Consider the following 18,157-nt stretch of genomic DNA (forward strand, 5'->3'; position numbering starts at 1 on the left):
AACAAAGAGTTACAGAACAAACAGGTACAAGTTCATAGCTCCTTGAAAGTGGAGTCACAGGTGGACAGAGTGGTGAAGAAGGCATTCAGCATGCTTGGTTTCATTGGTCAGAACATTGAATACAGGAGTTGGGATGTCTTGTTGAAGTTGTACAAGACAATGCTAAGGCCACACTTAGAATACTGTGTACAGTTCTGATCACCCTATTATAGAAATGATATTATTAAACTAGAAAGAGTGCAGAAAAGATTTACTAGGATGCTACCGGGACTTGATGGTTTCAGTTATAAGGAGAAGCTGGATAGACTGGGACTATTTTTCCTGGAGTGCAGGAGGCTTGGGGTGCTCTTACAGAGATCTATAAAGTAATGATGGGCATACATCAGCTAGATAGTCAACATCTTTTCCCAAAAGTAGGGGAGTCTAAAACTAGAGGGCACAGGTTTAAGGTGAGAGGGGAGAGATACAAAAGGATCCAGAGGGACAATTGTTTCACTCAGAGGGTGGTCAGTGTCTGGAAATAGCTGCCAGAGATAGATGGGTACAATCTTTTAAAAAGCATTTAGACAGTTAGATGGGTAAGATGGCTTTGGAGGGATATGGGCCAAACGCGGGCAATTGGGACTAGCTTATTGGTTTGCAAAAAAGGGTGTCACGGACAAGTTGGGCCGAAAGCCTGTTTTCATGCTGCAAACCGCTATAATGCTGTGAGTTACTTAATACTGGATGTCATTTGGGAAAAAGGTGTCTGAAAGTATGGTAAAATGTAGGTAGTTTTGGTGACAAAGGGATAGTTTGATATAAAATTGTGTATATAGCAATCCGTATCCCTAAGCTTCGTAGAGTATTATATCCCCTCTTGCATGTGGTTCTCATTTAGGTTTATAAATATTCTCTATTGTTCACACAACTAGTGCAGTTTCCTCACTGGGTTGCATATTTTCCCTCACGCAATACCAAAAAAACACACCTCAACCTATTGTATTCCAACTTCTAATTTCTTCAACTGGAGGATGGTGAATCCATGGAATTCATTGCCTCAGGGGGCTGTGGAGGCCAGGTCATGGAGCATATTTAAGACAGAGATAGATTCTGGATTGATGAGACGATCAAAGGGTTTAGGGAGAAAAGAGAATTGGGTTGAGAAACTTCTCTGCCATTCCATCATGACTGATCAGACTCAATGGGCCGAATAGCATAATTCTGCTCCTTTATCTGATGATTTTACCCTTCTGGGTTTTGGGAAGGCCTTGCATTCAACATCAGCGTAATTCGCAACACAGGGCAAGAGTACAAGAGCAAGGCAGTCATGTTGAACTCATACAAGACACTAGTTGGACCTCAGCTGGAATACTGTGTACAGTTATGGATGTCATCTTATAGAAGGGATGTGAACGCAGGGAAAAGAGAGAGAGGGCAGGAGAATAATTCAAGGGATGAGAAACTTCAGTTGTGAGGATAGATAGGAGAGGTTGGGACTGGCCTCCTTGGAGCTAAGAAGAGATTGGATAGAGCTGTTCAAAATCATTGGGTGGGGATCTGGACTGGAGTAGACAAGGAGAAACCATTCCTGGTTGGAAAAGGATCAAGAATGAGAGGGGGTGGATTGCAAAAGAAGTGAACTTGAGGTGAGAAATAAACTCCACACAGTGTGGCTGGGGTCAGGAATACACAGGCTGGAGGTGTGGTCGAAGCAGGTTAATATAGAAACTAGAAGCAGGAGTAGACCATTCGGCCCTTCGAGCCTGCACCGCCATTCATTTTGATCATGGTTGATCATCAAATTCAATATCCCAATTCCCCCCTTCCCCCCATATCCCTCAATCCCTTTAGCTCCAAGAGCTATATCTAATTTCTTCTTGAAATCAATGTTTTGGCCTCGACTACTTTCTGTGGTCGTGAACTCCATGCATTCACCACCCTCTGGGTGAATAAATTCCTCCTCACAATCAAGAGGGCATTAGGTGAACAGAAACAGAGGGCAGGATTTTACGGCCTCGCTCAAGCAGGACCGGGAATTCCTGCTCAAGGTGGATATTTCCATTGTCAGCCCCTGGCCCTGCCACAGGAGAGATATGGAAATTGGAAAACAGAGATACGGAAACTGATAGATACCTGCCAAAAGACAACTCCCAGGTGGATAAAATCAAAGAGAAATAAATGGTGGAACGAGGAAGACAAGGGAGAGGGACAGCTAACACCAGAACTACAGCAAGTTGCAGCTATAGCTTCCCTAGAAGAGCAGCCATTTTCTGCCTTCAGGACAAATAGAAATTCTTCTTGCAATCCTTACAAGTGTACTTCTTCCTAAAGAGAGTACTACTGGAAGGACGTGGAGACCCTGGAGAGAGTGCAGAGGAGGTTTACCAGGATGCTGCCTGGTATGAAAGGACTGGGTTATGAGGAAAGATTGGGAAAACTGGGGCTCTTCTCCTTAGAAAGACAGAGATTAAGGGGGGATCAGATAGAGGTGTATAAAATAATGAAGGGTATAGATAGAGTCAACAGTGGCAGGTTTTTCCCTAGCTTGGGGGCAACTATCACAAGAGGTCACGATCTAAGGGTGGGGGGGGAGAAGTATAATTTGGATACTAGAGGAAGGTTTTTCACACAGAGGGTCGTGGGGGTATGGAATGCGCTACCAAGTAAGGTGGTGGAGGCAGGCACGCTGGACTTGTTTAAGGTTTACTTAGATAGGCACATGAGTGAAACAGGGATGGAGGGTTATGTAAGACGGTTTTAAAAAGGGTCAGAGCCTCGGGACGACACTGGAAATGTAATAGTACATGTTAATGTTTTGTCTTTTTTAATCCACAGGTGTCAGTCCACCTTGTTGTCAAACGAGGGGCATGCACACGGTGGGTCGTGTGTGGGCTGCTCTTGGATGTTTCGAGAGTAGCCTAGTACTTTGTGTCGATGTGTGTGCTTAAATCTGGACCAGCAGACGGGCACCACAACAGCTCAGTGACTATCACAGCTAGCTGTGCAGATACATGGATTTGGGCCAGTGTCTGTGGCAGTTTGCGCATTCTCCCTGTGGTTGCGTGGGTTTCCTCCGGGTGCTCCGGTTTCCTCCCACACCCCAAAGCTGTGCTCTTAGGCTGACTGGTGTACCAAATTGACCCTACACTATTCTCCCCTGAATCTGGTTACCATAGGGGTACCATTCGCATACACACAGGGCAAGGTAGGTGTAGGAAAATGCTTTAAAATGGCGGCGCAGGCTCGTTGGGCTGAAGGGCCTGTTTCCCGTGCCAGGTTGTTCTTTGAGAGAAAAGGCCTGACTCTGGGCACTGGGGAGGGATATGAAGAACATCCTGTGCTGCGGACAAAACTGAATGGCCCTGTACCTCCACTGAACCCAGATTGCTGTCCACATACTGTTCCCTTACTTAATTTAGTAATAAACAGGTCCAGGCAGCAGGCGACCAAGGGGGGTTGTCTGGCCCGACTGCCCCTCCACTGCAGATACACTCATGGCCTAGTGTCCCTGGAGAGTGAACATGCGAGGGCACTGTTGGCTGCTGGGCACTGCAGGGGCTGGGGTTTATTCTTGGCATTTTAACCACATTTTACTTTTACGATAGAAACAGGGAAGTTTTTCCCCCTGGTGGGTGAAATTAGAGCTAGGGAACATGGCCTCAAAATAGGAGGGATTAGATTTAGGACTGAGTTGAGGAGGAATTTCTTCACCCAAAGGGTTGTGAATCTGTGGAATTCCCTGCCCAGTGAAACAGTTGAGGCTACTTCATTGAATGTTTCTAAGGCAAGGATAGATAAATTTTTGAACAGTAAAGGAATTAAGTATTATGTGAGTGAGTGGGTAGGTGGAGCTGAGTCCAGGAAAAGATCAGCCATGATCTTATTGAATGGCGGAGCAGGCTCGAGGGACCAGATGGCCTACTCCTGCTCCTAGTTCTTATGTTCTTGTGTTTTAAGTTTCTTTTTTACTTTGTCTCACTTATCGGGCTCTTTCCTTCTTTTTGGGGGCTACCCCTTTTGATTTATTCTCTTGGTTAAATTGATTTAGTTTAATTGTTTTGCCAAAAGGTACAGCACAATGACTCACATTCAAACCGTTACATCAACACCTTAAGGTGCAAATTGTGACACAACACCACGGGAGGACATTCTTGCTCCAATCACTCAATAGTTCAGTCAAAGGGGTCGGTTTTAAGCAGCATCTTAAAGGAGGGGACAGAGAGAGATGGAGAGTTTCAGTAAGGGATAGTTTCAGTGAGGGACAGTTTCAGACCCCCATACCTAAGGAAGGAAGTACTGGCCTTGGGGGCGGCGGGGGGGGGAACATTGTTTTAAATGTGGGGTGTCATCCTTTTAGGGCAGAGATGAGAATTTATTTTTCTATGAGGGTTGTGTGATGGCAGTTAGGAAGGCAAATTCAATGTTAGCATTCATTTCTAGAGGGCAAGAATACAAGAGCTGAGAATGCATAAGGCTCTGGTCAGACCCCATTTGGAGTATTGTGGGCAGTTTCGGACTCTCATACCGAAGGAAGGATGTACTGGCCTTGGAAGGGGTCCAGAGAAGGTTCCCAAGAATAAGGAATGAAGGGTTTGTCATATGAGGAGCGGCTGAGGAGGCAGGGTCTATACTCCATGGAGTTTAGAAGGATTATGGGAGATCTAATTGAAACTTAGCTGGAGGCATAGCCGCCAATGGCGGAGCGATTAAACAAAATCGAGAGGTCAGAGGAGCGTGGGGTGCATGGTGGGTCATGAGGTGAAACAGAATCTGGTGATGGGGAGGGGGATGGGGAAGCAGGAAAGGGATGGGGGCTGGAAGCAGTGAAGGCCACGGCGGGATTTGAAAAGGGGTGAAAAGGTGCTAATGAGGGGATGTGCCGTTAGCTGGGATGGGGTGGGGGGTGGTCAGCAGAATTTCAGATGAGCTATAAAGTTCAGAGGGTACAGAATGGGGGATAAAGACACCGGCATAAGAAAGGCGCCTGGGAGCAAGTTGCATAGTCGACTTCAGAGATAACGAAGGCAAGGCTGAGGTTTTAACAGGCGGAAAAGCTGGCAGGATGGTGGGGGGACAACAATATCAGAGAACATTACCGAGGTAGAAATAGTCTTTCCCCCAGTATTCAACTGGAGGCAAGGTCCGCCCATCAGTACTGAATGACGGATTCGCATTCTTGAAAGATGCAGAGTAAAGCTCCCTCTACACTGTCCCCCCATCAAACACTCCCAGGACAGGTACAGCACGGGGTTAGATACAGAGTAAAGCTCCCTCTACACTGTCCCCCATCAAACACTCCCAGGACAGGTACAGCACAGGGTTAGATACAGAGTAAAGCTCCCTCTACACTGTCCCCCCATCAAACACTCCCAGGACAGGTACAGCACGGGGTAAGATACAGAGTAAAGTTCCTTCTACACTGTCCCCCCATCAAACACTCCCAGGACAGGTACAGCACGGGGTTAGATACAGAGTAAAGCTCCCTCTACACTGTCCCCCATCAAACACTCCCAGGACAGGTACAGCACAGGGTTAGATACAGAGTAAAGCTCCCTCTACACTGTCCCCCATCAAACACTCCCAGGACAGGTACAGCACGGGGTTAGATACAGAGTAAAGCTCCCTCTACACTGTCCCCCCATCAAACACTCCCAGGACAGATACAGCACGGGGTTAGATACAGAGTAAAGCTCCCTCTACACTGTCCCCCATCAAACACTCCCAGGACAGGTACAGCACGGGGTTAGATACAGAGTAAAGCTCCCTCTACACTGGGCCCCATCAAACACTCCCAGGACAGGTACAGCACAGGGTTAGATACAGAGTAAAGCTCCCTCTACACTGTCCCCCATCAAACACTCCCAGGACAGGTACAGCACGGGGTTAGATACAGAGTAAAACTCCCTCTACACTGTCCCCCCATCAAACACTCCCAGGACAGGTACAGCACGGGGTAAGATACAGAGTAAAGTTCCTTCTACACTGTCCCCCCATCAAACACTCCCAGGACAGGTACAGCACGGGGTTAGATACAGAGTAAAGCTCCCTCTACACTGTCCCCCATCAAACACTCCCAGGACAGGTACAGCACGGGGTTAGACACAGAGTAAAGCTCGCTCTACACTGTCCCCATCAAACACCAGGACAGATACAGCACGGGGTAAGATACAGAGTAAAGCTCCCTCTACACTGTCCCCCCATCAAACACTCCCAGGACAGGTACAGCACAGGGTTACATACAGAGAGACTCTGAATGGTGTGTGTGTTTGAGGGGGGTGTGGGGGCTGCTGCTGCTGTGTGGAATGTAATTGAATGAAGGGGTGAGGGAATTACAAAGCAATTAGACACAGTTGAAATGAAAGGCGTTGTCAGCCCTGAGTGGGCTCTAGTTGAAGGTGGTGTTTAGCTGCTGAGTGACACGGATGAAGGTGGTCCTCCTGCTGAGCTCCTTCAGCTTGGCGGCTCCCACGTAGGTGCAGGTGGAGCGCACACCACCAAGAATGTCTCGGATCGTCCCCTCCACATCTCCTTTGAACTCCACCTCCACCGTCTTCCCTTCCGAAGCCCTGCAAATGAAGGAGTGGGAAAGAGAGAGACAGAGAGAAGCAGAGGGACGGTGAGACTGAGAGAGACACGACAAAGCAGAGAAAACTATTTCAGTCACGGAGAATGAGAGTTGCTGTGGCCCCCTTCTCGCATGCACCCCGGTCCCTGCCTCCCCTCAACTGGCTAATTTCACAAGGGTTTGCACTTCAGCAAGTAGTAGCAGATTTATATATCTGCCCTGCCCATCACCACCACATCAAACATCTTTTCCTAGGGAAACACCAGCCGGGATTCTCCGATCTCATTCGCCCTGCCACTGATGCCAGTAAGCCAGAGTGGAGAATATGATGCTCAGCAGCTGAATCTCCATTGGTCATGGCATGACGCAGGCAAGGAGGAAGAATCCTGGCCGCTATCAGACAACAATACCAGACACCAACACACAGAAAGGGGAGGGGGAGCTGTCAGGAAGGATGGTAGGAACATGGGTTTCAAGAGCAGCAGTACAGGCCACTTGGCCTCCCTCCTGCCTGCCACCCCATTCAATAAGAGGTCATTGGCTGATCTGATTGTGGGCCTCAGCCCGACTTTCCTGTCCCTCCTCTCCCCCATAAACACCCCCCCCAACTTGTCATGGCACGGTGGCACAGCAGTTCAAACTTACAGCACCAGGGACCTGGGTTTGGTTCCCAGCTTGGGCCACTGTCTGTGCTAGTCTGCACGTTCTCCCCGTGTCTGTGTAGGTTGCCTCAGGATGCTGTGGTTTCCTCCCACAGTCTGAAAGACGTGCTGGTTAGGTGTACTGGCTATGCTAAATTCTCCCTCAGTGTATCCGAACAGGCACTGGGGTGTGTCTTTCACAGAAACATAGAAACTAGAAGCAGAAGTAGGCCATTCGGCCCTTCAACCCTGCTCTGCCATTCATTTTGATCAAGGCTGATCATCAATTCAATATCCTGATTTCCACACCCCCCCTCCCCATATCCCTCAATCCCTTTCACTCCAAGAGCTATATCGAATTTCTTCTTTGAAATCACACAATGGTTTGGCCTCAACTACACCGTGTGGGAGTGAATTCCACGCAGTCACCTCTGGGGGAAGGAATATCTTCTCATCTCAGTCCTAAAAATTTTACCCCTTATCCTCAAACTATGACCCTCCTTGTTTTGGATTCCCCCATCATCTGGAACATTCCTTCTGAATCTACCCTGTCTAACCCTGTTAGAATTATATAAGTTTCTAAGAGATCCCCTCTCACTCTTCTAAATGCCAGTGAATATAATCCTAACTGACTTAGTCTCTTCTCATATGACAGACCTGTGATCCCAGGAATCAGCCTGGTAAACCTTCGCTGTGCTCCCTCTATAGCAAGGACATCCTTCCTCAGATGAGGACACCAAAACTGCACACACTACTCCAGGTGTGGCCTCACCGATGCACTATACAATTGCAGCAGAACATCCCTATCGGTAAACTCAAATCCTCTTGCTTTGCCGCCGAACATGCCATTTGCCTTCTTTACTGCTTGCAGTACCTGCGCACTTACTTTCAGCGACTGGTGCATAAGGACACCGAGGTCTTGCTGAGTATCCACCTCTTTCAATTTACACCCATTCAAACAATAATCTGCCTTCCTATTATTGCTACCAAAGTGGATAATCTCACATTTATCCACGTTATACTGCATCTGCCCAAGCATTTGTCCACTCACTCAACCTGTCCAAATCACGCTGAAGCATTGATCTCTCTACTCAAATCCTCTTGTTATGAAGGCCATTTTCTTTGTGACAGAGGACCAGCAAGTTTCAGGAAGAGCATCTTTGGACGAGCTGGCAGTTAACACATTGCTCCCCCCACCTCGCTGTCCCCCACCTCAGCAGTGGGTGACGCCTGATTCTCCTCATATGACAGGCCTGCCCTCCCAGGAATGAGCCTGGTAAACCTTTGCTGCATTGCCTCTAGTAAGGATTATGGGAGGAAACCCATGTGGGGAATGTGCAAACGCACAAAATCATACAATGCATAAAGAGGCCCTTGGCCCATCAAGCTTGCACCAACCACAATCACACCCTGGCCCTATCCCCATAACCCCATACAGGAACTGGTCTCCCTGACACTAAGGGGCAAATTAGCACGGCCAATCCACCTAATTCGCACATCTTTGGACTGTGGGAGGAAACTGGGGCACCCGGAGGAAATTCACACAGACTTGGGGAGAAACTCCACACAGTGACCCTGGAATCGGGAATCGAGTCTGGGTCCCTGGTGCTGCGAGGTAGCAGTGCAAAGCACTGTACTATCTCTCCAGACAGACAGTGATCCAATGCCGGGATCCCAGTTGGAGGGGCAGCCAATGGTATTGCATCCTGCATGTTTCAATCTGAGATGCAAGGAGGACATCTCGACAGCTCTATTTCTAGTTTCATATTTAAACTTGATCTCTTATTCCCATCAGCTTCAATATCTGCAGGAGTAACAGAGGTCATGTTTTGTGTTTTTTCTAAATTCTTTTGCTGGACATGGGCGTCACTTTCCTGGGCCCAGCACTTATCGCCCAACCCTCATTGCCACTCAAGAAGGTGGTGGATGAGCCGCCTTTCTTGAATCCACTGGAGTTTCCCGTGTGGTGTAGATAACACCCACAGTGCTGTTTGGGTGAGAGTTCCAGGATTTGGACCCCAGCCACAATGAAGGAACAGCCAATATATTTCCAAGTTGGGATGGTGGTAAACTGGATCAGTGAATTTGCTAATAATACTAAGATTGGAGGTGTAGTGGATACTGAGGAAGATTTTCAAAGCTTGTAGAGGGACTTGGACCAGCTAAAAAAATGGGCTGAAAAATGGCAGATGGAGTTTAATGCAGACAAGTGTTGCACTTTGGAAGGACAAACCAAGGTAGAACATACAAGGCAAATGGTAGGACACTGAAGAGTGCAGTAGAGCAGAGGGATCTGGGAATACAGATACATAATTCCCTAAAAGTGACGTCACAGTTAGATAGGGTCGTAAAGAGTGCTTTTGGTACATTGGCCTTTACAAATCAAAGTACTGAGTATAAGAGTTGGAATGTTATGGTGAGGTTATATAAGACATTGATGAGGCTGAATTTAGAGTATTTGTGCAGTTTTGGTCACCTAATTATAGGAAGGACATTAATAAGGTTGAAAGAGTGCAGAGAAGGTTTACAAGAATGTTGCTGGGACTTGACAAATTGAGTTACAGAGAAAGGTTGAATAGGTTAGGACTTTACTCCCTGGAGCGTAGAAGAATGAGAGGAGATGATTTGATAGAGGTGTATAAAATTATGATGGATATAGTTAGAGTGAATGCAAGCAGGCTTTTTCCACTGAGGCTAGGGGAGAAAAAAACTAGAGGACATGGGTTAAGGGTGAAGGGGGAAAAGTTTGAAGGAAATATTGGGGGGAGCTTCTTCACGCAGAGAATGGTGGGAGTGTGGAATGAGCTGCCAGATGAAGTGGTGAATGCAGGCTCACTTTTAACATTGAAGAAAAACTTGGATGGGTTCATGGATGAGAGGGGTGTGGAGGGATATGGTCCAGGTGCAGGTCAGTGGGACTCGGCAGAAAAATGGCTCGGCACAGACAAGGGCCGAAAGGCCTGTTTCTGTACTGTAATGTTCTATGGTCCTATGGTGAGTGGGGCTCGGAGGAAAGCTTGCAGGTGGTGGTGTACCCCATGGGTCCCTTGTGCTTCTCGTATGTCACAATGGTTAGCATTGATGCCTCACAGCACCAGGGACCTGAGTTTTGTTCCTGGCTTGAGTCACTGTCCGTGTGGAGTCTGTACATTCTTCCCGTGTCTGCGTGGGTTTCCTCCTACATTCCATAAGCGTGCAGGTTAGGTGGATTGGCCATGGTAAACTGTCCCCTAGTGTCCAAAGATAAGCAGATTAAGTGGATTAGCCATGCTAAATTGCCCCTTAGTGTCAAAAGACATGCTAGTTAGGTGTGTTGACCCTCATGTACCTGATGAATTGCCCCTCATGTACCTGTACAGGCACTGGAGTGTGGCAACCAGGGGACTTTCACAGTAACTTCATAACGGTGTTAATGTAAGCCTACTTGTGACACTAATAAAAAAAAGTCGGTAGAGGTGGCAGGTTTGGAAGGTGCTGTCGAAGGAGCCTCAGCAAGTCGCTATGGTCCATCTTGTAGATGATACACACACACTGTTGTCACTGTGCATGAGTGATGGAGGGAGCGAACGTTTGTGGATGGGCTGCCCGTCAAAGCGAGGCTGCTTTGTCCTGGACGGTGTCGAGCTTCTTGCGTGTTGTTGGAGCTGTGCTCATCCAGGCAAGTGAGAAGTATTCCGTCACACTCCTGACTTGTGCCTTGTAGATGCTGGATAGGGTTTGGGGAGAGTGTGGAGGTGAGTTACTCTCCGCAGGATTCCCAGCCTCTGACCTGCTCTTGTAGACACAGTAAGAAGTCTCACAGCACCAAGTTAAAGTCCAACAGGTTTATTTGATAGTAAACGCCACAAGCTTTCGGAATGCTGTTCCTTCGTCAGGTGAGTCCTGACTTCTTACTGTGTTTACCCCAGTCCAATGCCAACATCTCCACATCATGACTACTCTTGTAGCCACAGTACATGATTCGATCCAGTTTAGTTTCTGGTCAATGGTACCCCCCAGGATGTTGATAGTGGGGAGGGATTCAGTGATGGTAAAGCCATTGAATATCAATGGAGTAATGGTCAGATATTCTCTCCTTGGGAAATGGTCATTGGTCATTGCCTGGCACTTTGTGTGAAGCAAATGTGAGTTGATTTGATTCATTACTGTCACATGTATTTACAGTGAAAAGTATTGTTTCTTGTGTGCTATACAAAGCATACCATTCATAGAGAAGGAAACGATGGAGTGCAGAATGTGGTGTTACAGTCATAACTAGGGTGCAGAGAAAGATCAACTTAATGTAAAGTAGGTCCATTCAAAAGTCTGACGGCAGCAGGGAAGAAGCTGTTCAAGTCGGTTGGTACATGACCTCAGACTTTGATATATTTTTCCCAATGGAAGAAGGTGGAAGAGAGGATGTCCGAGGTGCATGGGGTCCTTAATTATGCTGGCTGCTTTCCCGACACAGCAGGAAGTGTAAACAGAGTCAATGGATGGGAGGCTGGTTTGCGTGATGGCCCATCACTTGACGTCCTTAGATAGTTAGATGTTATGCGCCCTCTCCAGGAAGCCGTGTGGGGCCATGGGGAATGGGGACGGGACTCATTCGCTAATCTGTCTCGTCCACTCAGACTATATATTCCTGCCCCTCCCGCAGCAGACCGGAACGGCATCCCCCCCCGACACTCCACCACAAGCAGTTACCTGTAATCAGCAACGCCCCCAGAATGTTTCTTCATCGCGGTCTCGGAGCTCATCCCGTAAAACAGCTTGTACTTCTTGCCATTCTTCTCAATGATGTCACCTCCGCACTGGGAGTGCCCCGAGAACATCCCACCCAGCATCACAAAGTCCGCACCGGCACCTTGGCAAGAAAGGCGAGAGTAAGGGAGTGGCGGGACCAGTAGTCAGCGGCCAAAGGTTAATTTTGCAGGGTGACATACTTCTTGGCCACCCCTGACCCCCAATACCCTTCATCATGCGCGCAAACACACACACACACACACACACACACGCGCACACATGCACACACGCATGCACTGACACAGACATGCACGTACGTGCACACGCTCTCACATACACACAAAGGGATGCACACACACTAATGCACATGCACAGACACGTGCACACAAATGCACATACATAGACACACAGACACACACATACACACAAAGGCATGCACACACACTAATGCACACGCACAGACACGTGCACACAAATGCACACACATAGACACACAGACACACACATACACACAAAGGCACGCACACACAGGCAAGCGCACATACATGCACACACAGGCACGTGCACGCATACACACACGGAGACTCACGCACAGAGGCACGTGCTCACGTGTGTGTGCGCGCGCGCACACACACACACACACACACACACATACAGGGTGGAGGGGGCACAGGGAGAGACACAGTGGTCAGAATCAGCTATTCTTTGTGGTTGGGGGGCGGGGGATAATGCCTTGAGCAAAGAGTGAGGATGGGGAGACTGTTGCGTTTGTAGAGTTGGTGGAGCATGAATGGGGAGTTCACTGGGGAAGGGGAGTGAGGCAAATGCTGATAAGCAACACCACCTCATTCTTTCCTGGAGACTCTGGCCCTCTGAATTGGGAGTGGGATGGGGCGAGAAAGTTAAGGGGAAGGCTTGAGGGTGGGGGCTATTGGGCTATTGAAACAGGCATCACCATGGGCTGGATCCTTCCCTTGTCCAACACACACACACGCACACACATGAACACATACACGCATGCACACACACATGCATATAATCACACGTGCACAAAAACACAACACGCAGAAACTTCTGCCCTCTCTACTGGCCTGTTTGTAGGCAGAACGAGGGGCATTTGGTGGGGCTGCAGGTGTGAGCCCCTTTGCTTGCCCAGGGCGGCAAGGCCTGTAGGTCAGATTACCCAGCCGGCTGACAACTGAGGCCCCCAGGCAGACAAGCAACATCCACTCATCCATCCGGCCGCCCACTGCTGGGCGTTAACCCACCCACAGACAAGACTGGACATCTACCGCACTCCTGCTCACCAGCCCTGTGTGGACTGCTTGTCATTTCCTGGCTGTGGGTGGGCATTCCTGTTTCGCGGCATTGGGAAAGTGCTTGTGGGGGTGGGGGGGACCGATTTTCCCAGCAAGCCTGACATGGTCAACCCCCACCTCCTCATTACTTGCCTCTGGCCTGGGGTGCTCAGGCTGCTGCTGTTCCTGCCCACCACGGTGGCGCAGCGATAGGGTAGGTGGGGTCATTCCCCCCGCCCCCATCACTTGCTCCAACAGTCGGGATGAGGAGTGGGGATCCTGATTCCAGGGAAAGGTCTCTCCATCTCTATAATCGGAGAGACCAAATGTAGACTGGGGTGAATCGCTTTGCTGAGCAGCTTCGGTCTGTGCACAGTCAGGTCCCTGACTTCACTCTCATTTACCATTTTAACACACAGTCCTGCTCCCATGCCCACATGAGGAGAGATTGAATAAACTGGGATTGTTCTCCCTGGAAAGAGAGGCTGAGGGGGGAGGGCGCGACCCGATCGAAGTTTATAAAATTATGAGGGGCATAGAGGTCTATATTTTTACCCTCCTCGTGCCTCTCACCCATCCTGGGGTGGGGATGGGAGAAAGAGAGAGAGAAAGACGTTAGCCTGGTGGTAAGTCCACAGCTCCAGCTAGGCGGCACAGTGGTCAACACTGCTGCTTCACAGCGCCAGGGACCTGAGTTTGATTCTAGTTTACGGTCACTTTTGTGTGGAGTTTGCACATTCTCCCTCCCCTTGTCTGTGTGGGTTTCCTAAGGGTGTTCCAGTTTCCTCCCATAGTCAAAAAACATGCTGGTTAGATGCAGTGGTCGTGCTAAATTCTCCCTCAGTGTACCCAAACAGGCGCCAGAGTGTGGGGACTAGGGGATTTTCACAGTAACTTCATTGCAGTGTTAACGTAAGCTGACTTGTGATGCTAATAAATAAATTTGAAACTTTAAGACGTGCAGGTTAGGTGGATTGGCCATGCTAAATTACCCCTTAGTGTCAGGGGGACTAGCAGGGTACAACAGTGGAGTTATGGGGGTAGAGCCTGGGAGTTTTTGTGGTCAGTGCAGACTTGAAGGCTGAATGGACTCCTTCTGCACTGTAAGATTCTGTGATTCTAGAGAAGGTGAACAGTTGGAAGCATCTTCCCCAGGGCAGAAATGACAATTACAAGCAGGTACAAGTTCAAGGTAAAGGGGGAAAGGTTCACTGGGGATGTGTGGGGTAAGTTACGTTCGCCACATTTAAGACTTATCTGGATAGACACTAACAGATGGGTAATAGCGGGATCCAGGTGGTTAGTCTAGATAGGACAATGTGATCGGCGGAAGCCTGGAGGGCCGAAGGGCCTGTTCCTGTGCTGTTCTTTGTCCTGTCTGTTTTAATGCGAGGAGTGTGACGGGAAAGTCGGATGAACTTAGGGCCTTGATGTTCACGAGGAATTTAGATGTGGTGGCAGTGACAGCGACGTGGTTAAAGGAGGGGCAGGACTGGCAGCTAAATATTCCAGGGTATAAGTGTTTTAGGCGTGATAGGGGAGGGTTGAAAAGAGGAGGGGGAGTGGCGCTCTTAGTTAGGGAGCAGATCACAGCAGTGCAGAGGGAGGATAACATGGAGGGGTTGGAAATTGAGTCTCTGTGGGTGGCGTTGAGGAATAGGAAGGGGGCCATTACTATGCTAGGAGTGTACTATAGGCCGCCCGATAGCCCACAGGCAGTGGAAGAGGGTATATGTAGGGACATTTTGGATAAGTGTAGGAAGAGCAGGGTTGTTGTAGTGGGAGATTTTAATCTCCCTGGGGTGGATTGAAAGGTGGGGGGTCAGATGGGGAGGAATTCGTAAGATGTGTATTGGAAGGATCCTTGCAACAGTATGTAGATAGCCCGACTAGAGAGGGGGCGATACTGGATTTAGTTCTGGGAAATGAGCCGGGTCAGGTGGTTGAGGTTGCGGTAGGCGAACATGTGGCTAATAGTGACCACAACTCCATCTACTTTAGGATACGAATGGAAAAAGATGAGAGCTGTCCTAAGGGGAGGGTGCTAAATTGGGGGAAGGCTAGATACAGCCGGATTAGGCAGGAGCTTAGGGACACAGACTGGGATAGGCTGTTGGAAGGCCACCTTAGGCATGTGGGAGTCTTTCAAGGGAAAACTGCAAAGAGTGCAGGAAAGGCATGTGCCGGTTAGGAAAAAGGATGGGAAAGGTAGGATTAGGGAACCATAGATTACTAGAGATATAGAAGACCTGGTTAGGAAGAAACGAGAGGCGTATGTCAGGTCTAAGCAGCTGGGAACGGAGAGAGCGTTGGAGGAATACAGAGAGTAGGAGGGATCTCAAACGGGGAGTTAGGAGAGCAAAGAGGGCATGAGATGGCTTTGGCAGGTAGGGTTAAGGAGAATCCAAAGGCGTTTTACTCCTATCTTAAGAACAAAAGGGTGGCTAGGGGTAAAATCGGTCCTCTCAGGGACAGACGTGGGGAATTGTGCTTGGAGGCAGAGGGAATGGGGGAGATCCTGAATGAATACTTTGCGTCGGTATTCACGAAGGAGAGGGGCTTGATGTCTGGTACGGTCATTGAGGGAGCGGTAGACCAATTGAAAGATCTATCGATTACGAGGGTAGAAGTGTTAGGGCTTTTAGATGGCATTAAAACCGATAAATCTCCGGGGCCCGATTGCATTTATCCTAGGCTGCTTAGAGAGGCGAGGGATGAGATTGCTGGGCCTCTGACGCAAATCTTTGTCTCTTCTTTGGACACAGGTGAGGTCCCAGAGGACTGGAGGACAGCGAACGTGGTACCGTTGTTTAAAAAGGGTAGGAGGGATAGCCCAGGTAACTATAGGTCGGTGAGCTTAACGTCAATGGTAGGTAAGTTGATGGAGAGGATTCTTAGGGATAGGATGTATGCGCACTTAGAGCGTTGCGATCTGATTAAGGATACGCAGCATGGCTTTGTAAAGGGGAAGCCTTGCCTTACGAACCTGGTAGAATTCTTTGAGGAGGTGACAAAAACGGTTGACAAAGGAAGAGCCGTTGATGACGTCTATATGGATTTCAGTAAGGCGTTTGACAAAGTCCCTCATGGTAGGTTGGTACAGAAGATTAAAGCTCATGGGATATGTGGTCAGGTATCTAGATGGGTAGAGAACTGGCTTGCAAAGAGGAGTCAGAGCGTAGTAGTGGAGGGGTCTTCTTCTAGCTGGGGGTCTGTCACTAGTGGTGTGCCGCAGGGCTCGGTACTGGGGCCTCTTCTCTTTGTAGTGTATATAAATGATTTGGAAGAGGGAGTAGGTGGTGTGATCAGCAAATTTGCTGATGACACCAAGATGGCTGGATTGGCGAGCAGTGAGGAGCAGTGTCTGGCAATACAGCGGGATATTGATAGGCTGGTTGATTGGGCAGATACGTGGCAAATGGAGTTTAATCCGGATAAATGTGAGGTGATGCATTTTGGCCGGAATAATGTAGAGGGGAGTTATATGATAAAGGGTAAGCCCGTAAGGAGTGTAGAGTCGCAGCAAGACCTGGGGGTGCAAGTGCACAAGTCTCTGAAGGTGGCAGTGCAAGTGGAGAGTGTGGTGAAGAAAGCTGATGGTATGTTAGTCTTTATAGGAAGAGGTATAGAATATAAGAGCTGGAATCTAATGTTGCAGTTGTACAGAACATTGGTTAGGCCGCATTTGGAGTACTGCGTCCAGTTCTGGTCGCCTTACTACCGGAAGGACGTGGAGACTCTGGAGAGAGTGCAGAGGAGGTTTACCAGGATGTTGCCTGGTATGGAAGGACTGAGGTATGAAGAAAGATTGAAGAAATTGGGGCTCTTTTCCCTTGAAAGATGCCGACTGAGGGGGGATCTAATAGTGGTATATAAGATTATGAAGGGTTTAGATAGAGTAAACAGAGGTAAACTATTTCCAATGATAGAGACACGTAGGACAAGGGGCCATGGACTTAAGGTGAGGGGGGAGACGTACAACACAGGTATTAGAGGGAGGTTTTTCACACAGAGGGTAGTGGGGGTATGGAATGCTCTGCCAAGTAAGGTGGTGGAGGCAAACATGCTAGAGTCATTTAAGAGTAACTTAGACAGGCACATGACTGGGTTGGAGATGGGTGGATATAGGAGATTGTTTTAAATAAGGGTCATTAGCATTGGGGTGTCCCTGGTAACGTAAATGGATATGGTATGATAATAATGTTTTTTTCTCTTTTCATTCACAGGTTTTAAGTCGGTCCACCTTGTGTCCAACGAGGGGCATACACGCGATGGGTCGTACTGGGGCTGCTCTTGGTTGTTCGAGATTGGCCTTGTGCTTCATGTCGTTAGTGTGTGCCTAAACTGGACCAGATACTGGGCAAGACGACAGCTCAGTGACTATCACTGTTTGCTGTGCAGACACATGGATTTGGGCCGGTGTCTGTGGGAGTTTGCGCATTCTCCCCGTGCTTGCGTGGGTTTTCTCCGGGTGCTCTGGTTTCCTCCCACACCCCAAAGATGTGCTGTTAGGCTGATTGGCAGGAATAAATCGTCCCTAAATCAGATTCCCTCAATCTGGATGGCCATAAAACATTAGACAGGGGTCGTGGGTGGAGGGGGGCACTGGTGGTGTTGAGATGGCAGCGCGGGCTCATTGGGCCGAAGGGCCTGTTTCCCGGGCTGATTTTGTTCTTTGTCCTGTCTGTCTTTGGCTTGCTACAATGTTCCAGTGAAGCTCAAAGCAAATTGGAGGAACAGCATCTCGTCTTCCAGCTAGGCACGTTAGAGCTTTCCAGTCTCAACATCGAATCTGGCAACTTCAAATGATGAGCTCCACCCCACCTTTTATTTTCATTTAATAGTTAACTGTTCTCTACCTTTTATTGTCTTTCTTTATTTTTCTTCCCCCCCACTCTTTCCCCCTATTTTACCTCCTTTTCTTCCCCTTTCCCCTTTTCTCCATT

The 18,157-nt window shown here is 48.6% G+C and overlaps 1 protein-coding gene across 1 annotated transcript in view; it reads right to left on the bottom strand.

Annotated features, from left to right (window-relative positions):
- Positions 1 to 6,127: 6,127 nt before the first annotated feature.
- Positions 6,128 to 18,157, bottom strand: part of LOC145363457 (GMP reductase 2) — a 39,206-nt gene continuing 27,176 nt past the window's right edge. Inside the window, exons 8-9 of the mRNA XM_080218660.1 lie at positions 11,875 to 12,034; positions 6,128 to 6,548 (exon numbers count right to left, since the gene is read on the bottom strand). Coding sequence (XP_080074786.1) covers positions 6,368 to 6,548; positions 11,875 to 12,034 — 341 coding nt within the window. The 3' untranslated portion in view covers positions 6,128 to 6,367. The remainder of the gene's footprint in view (positions 6,549 to 11,874; positions 12,035 to 18,157) is intronic.

The sequence above is a fragment of the Carcharhinus amblyrhynchos genome, unplaced genomic scaffold, assembly GCF_965287045.1.
Source record: "Carcharhinus amblyrhynchos unplaced genomic scaffold, sCarAmb.v2.hapA scaffold_39, whole genome shotgun sequence".
Lineage (NCBI taxonomy): Eukaryota > Metazoa > Chordata > Chondrichthyes > Carcharhiniformes > Carcharhinidae > Carcharhinus > Carcharhinus amblyrhynchos.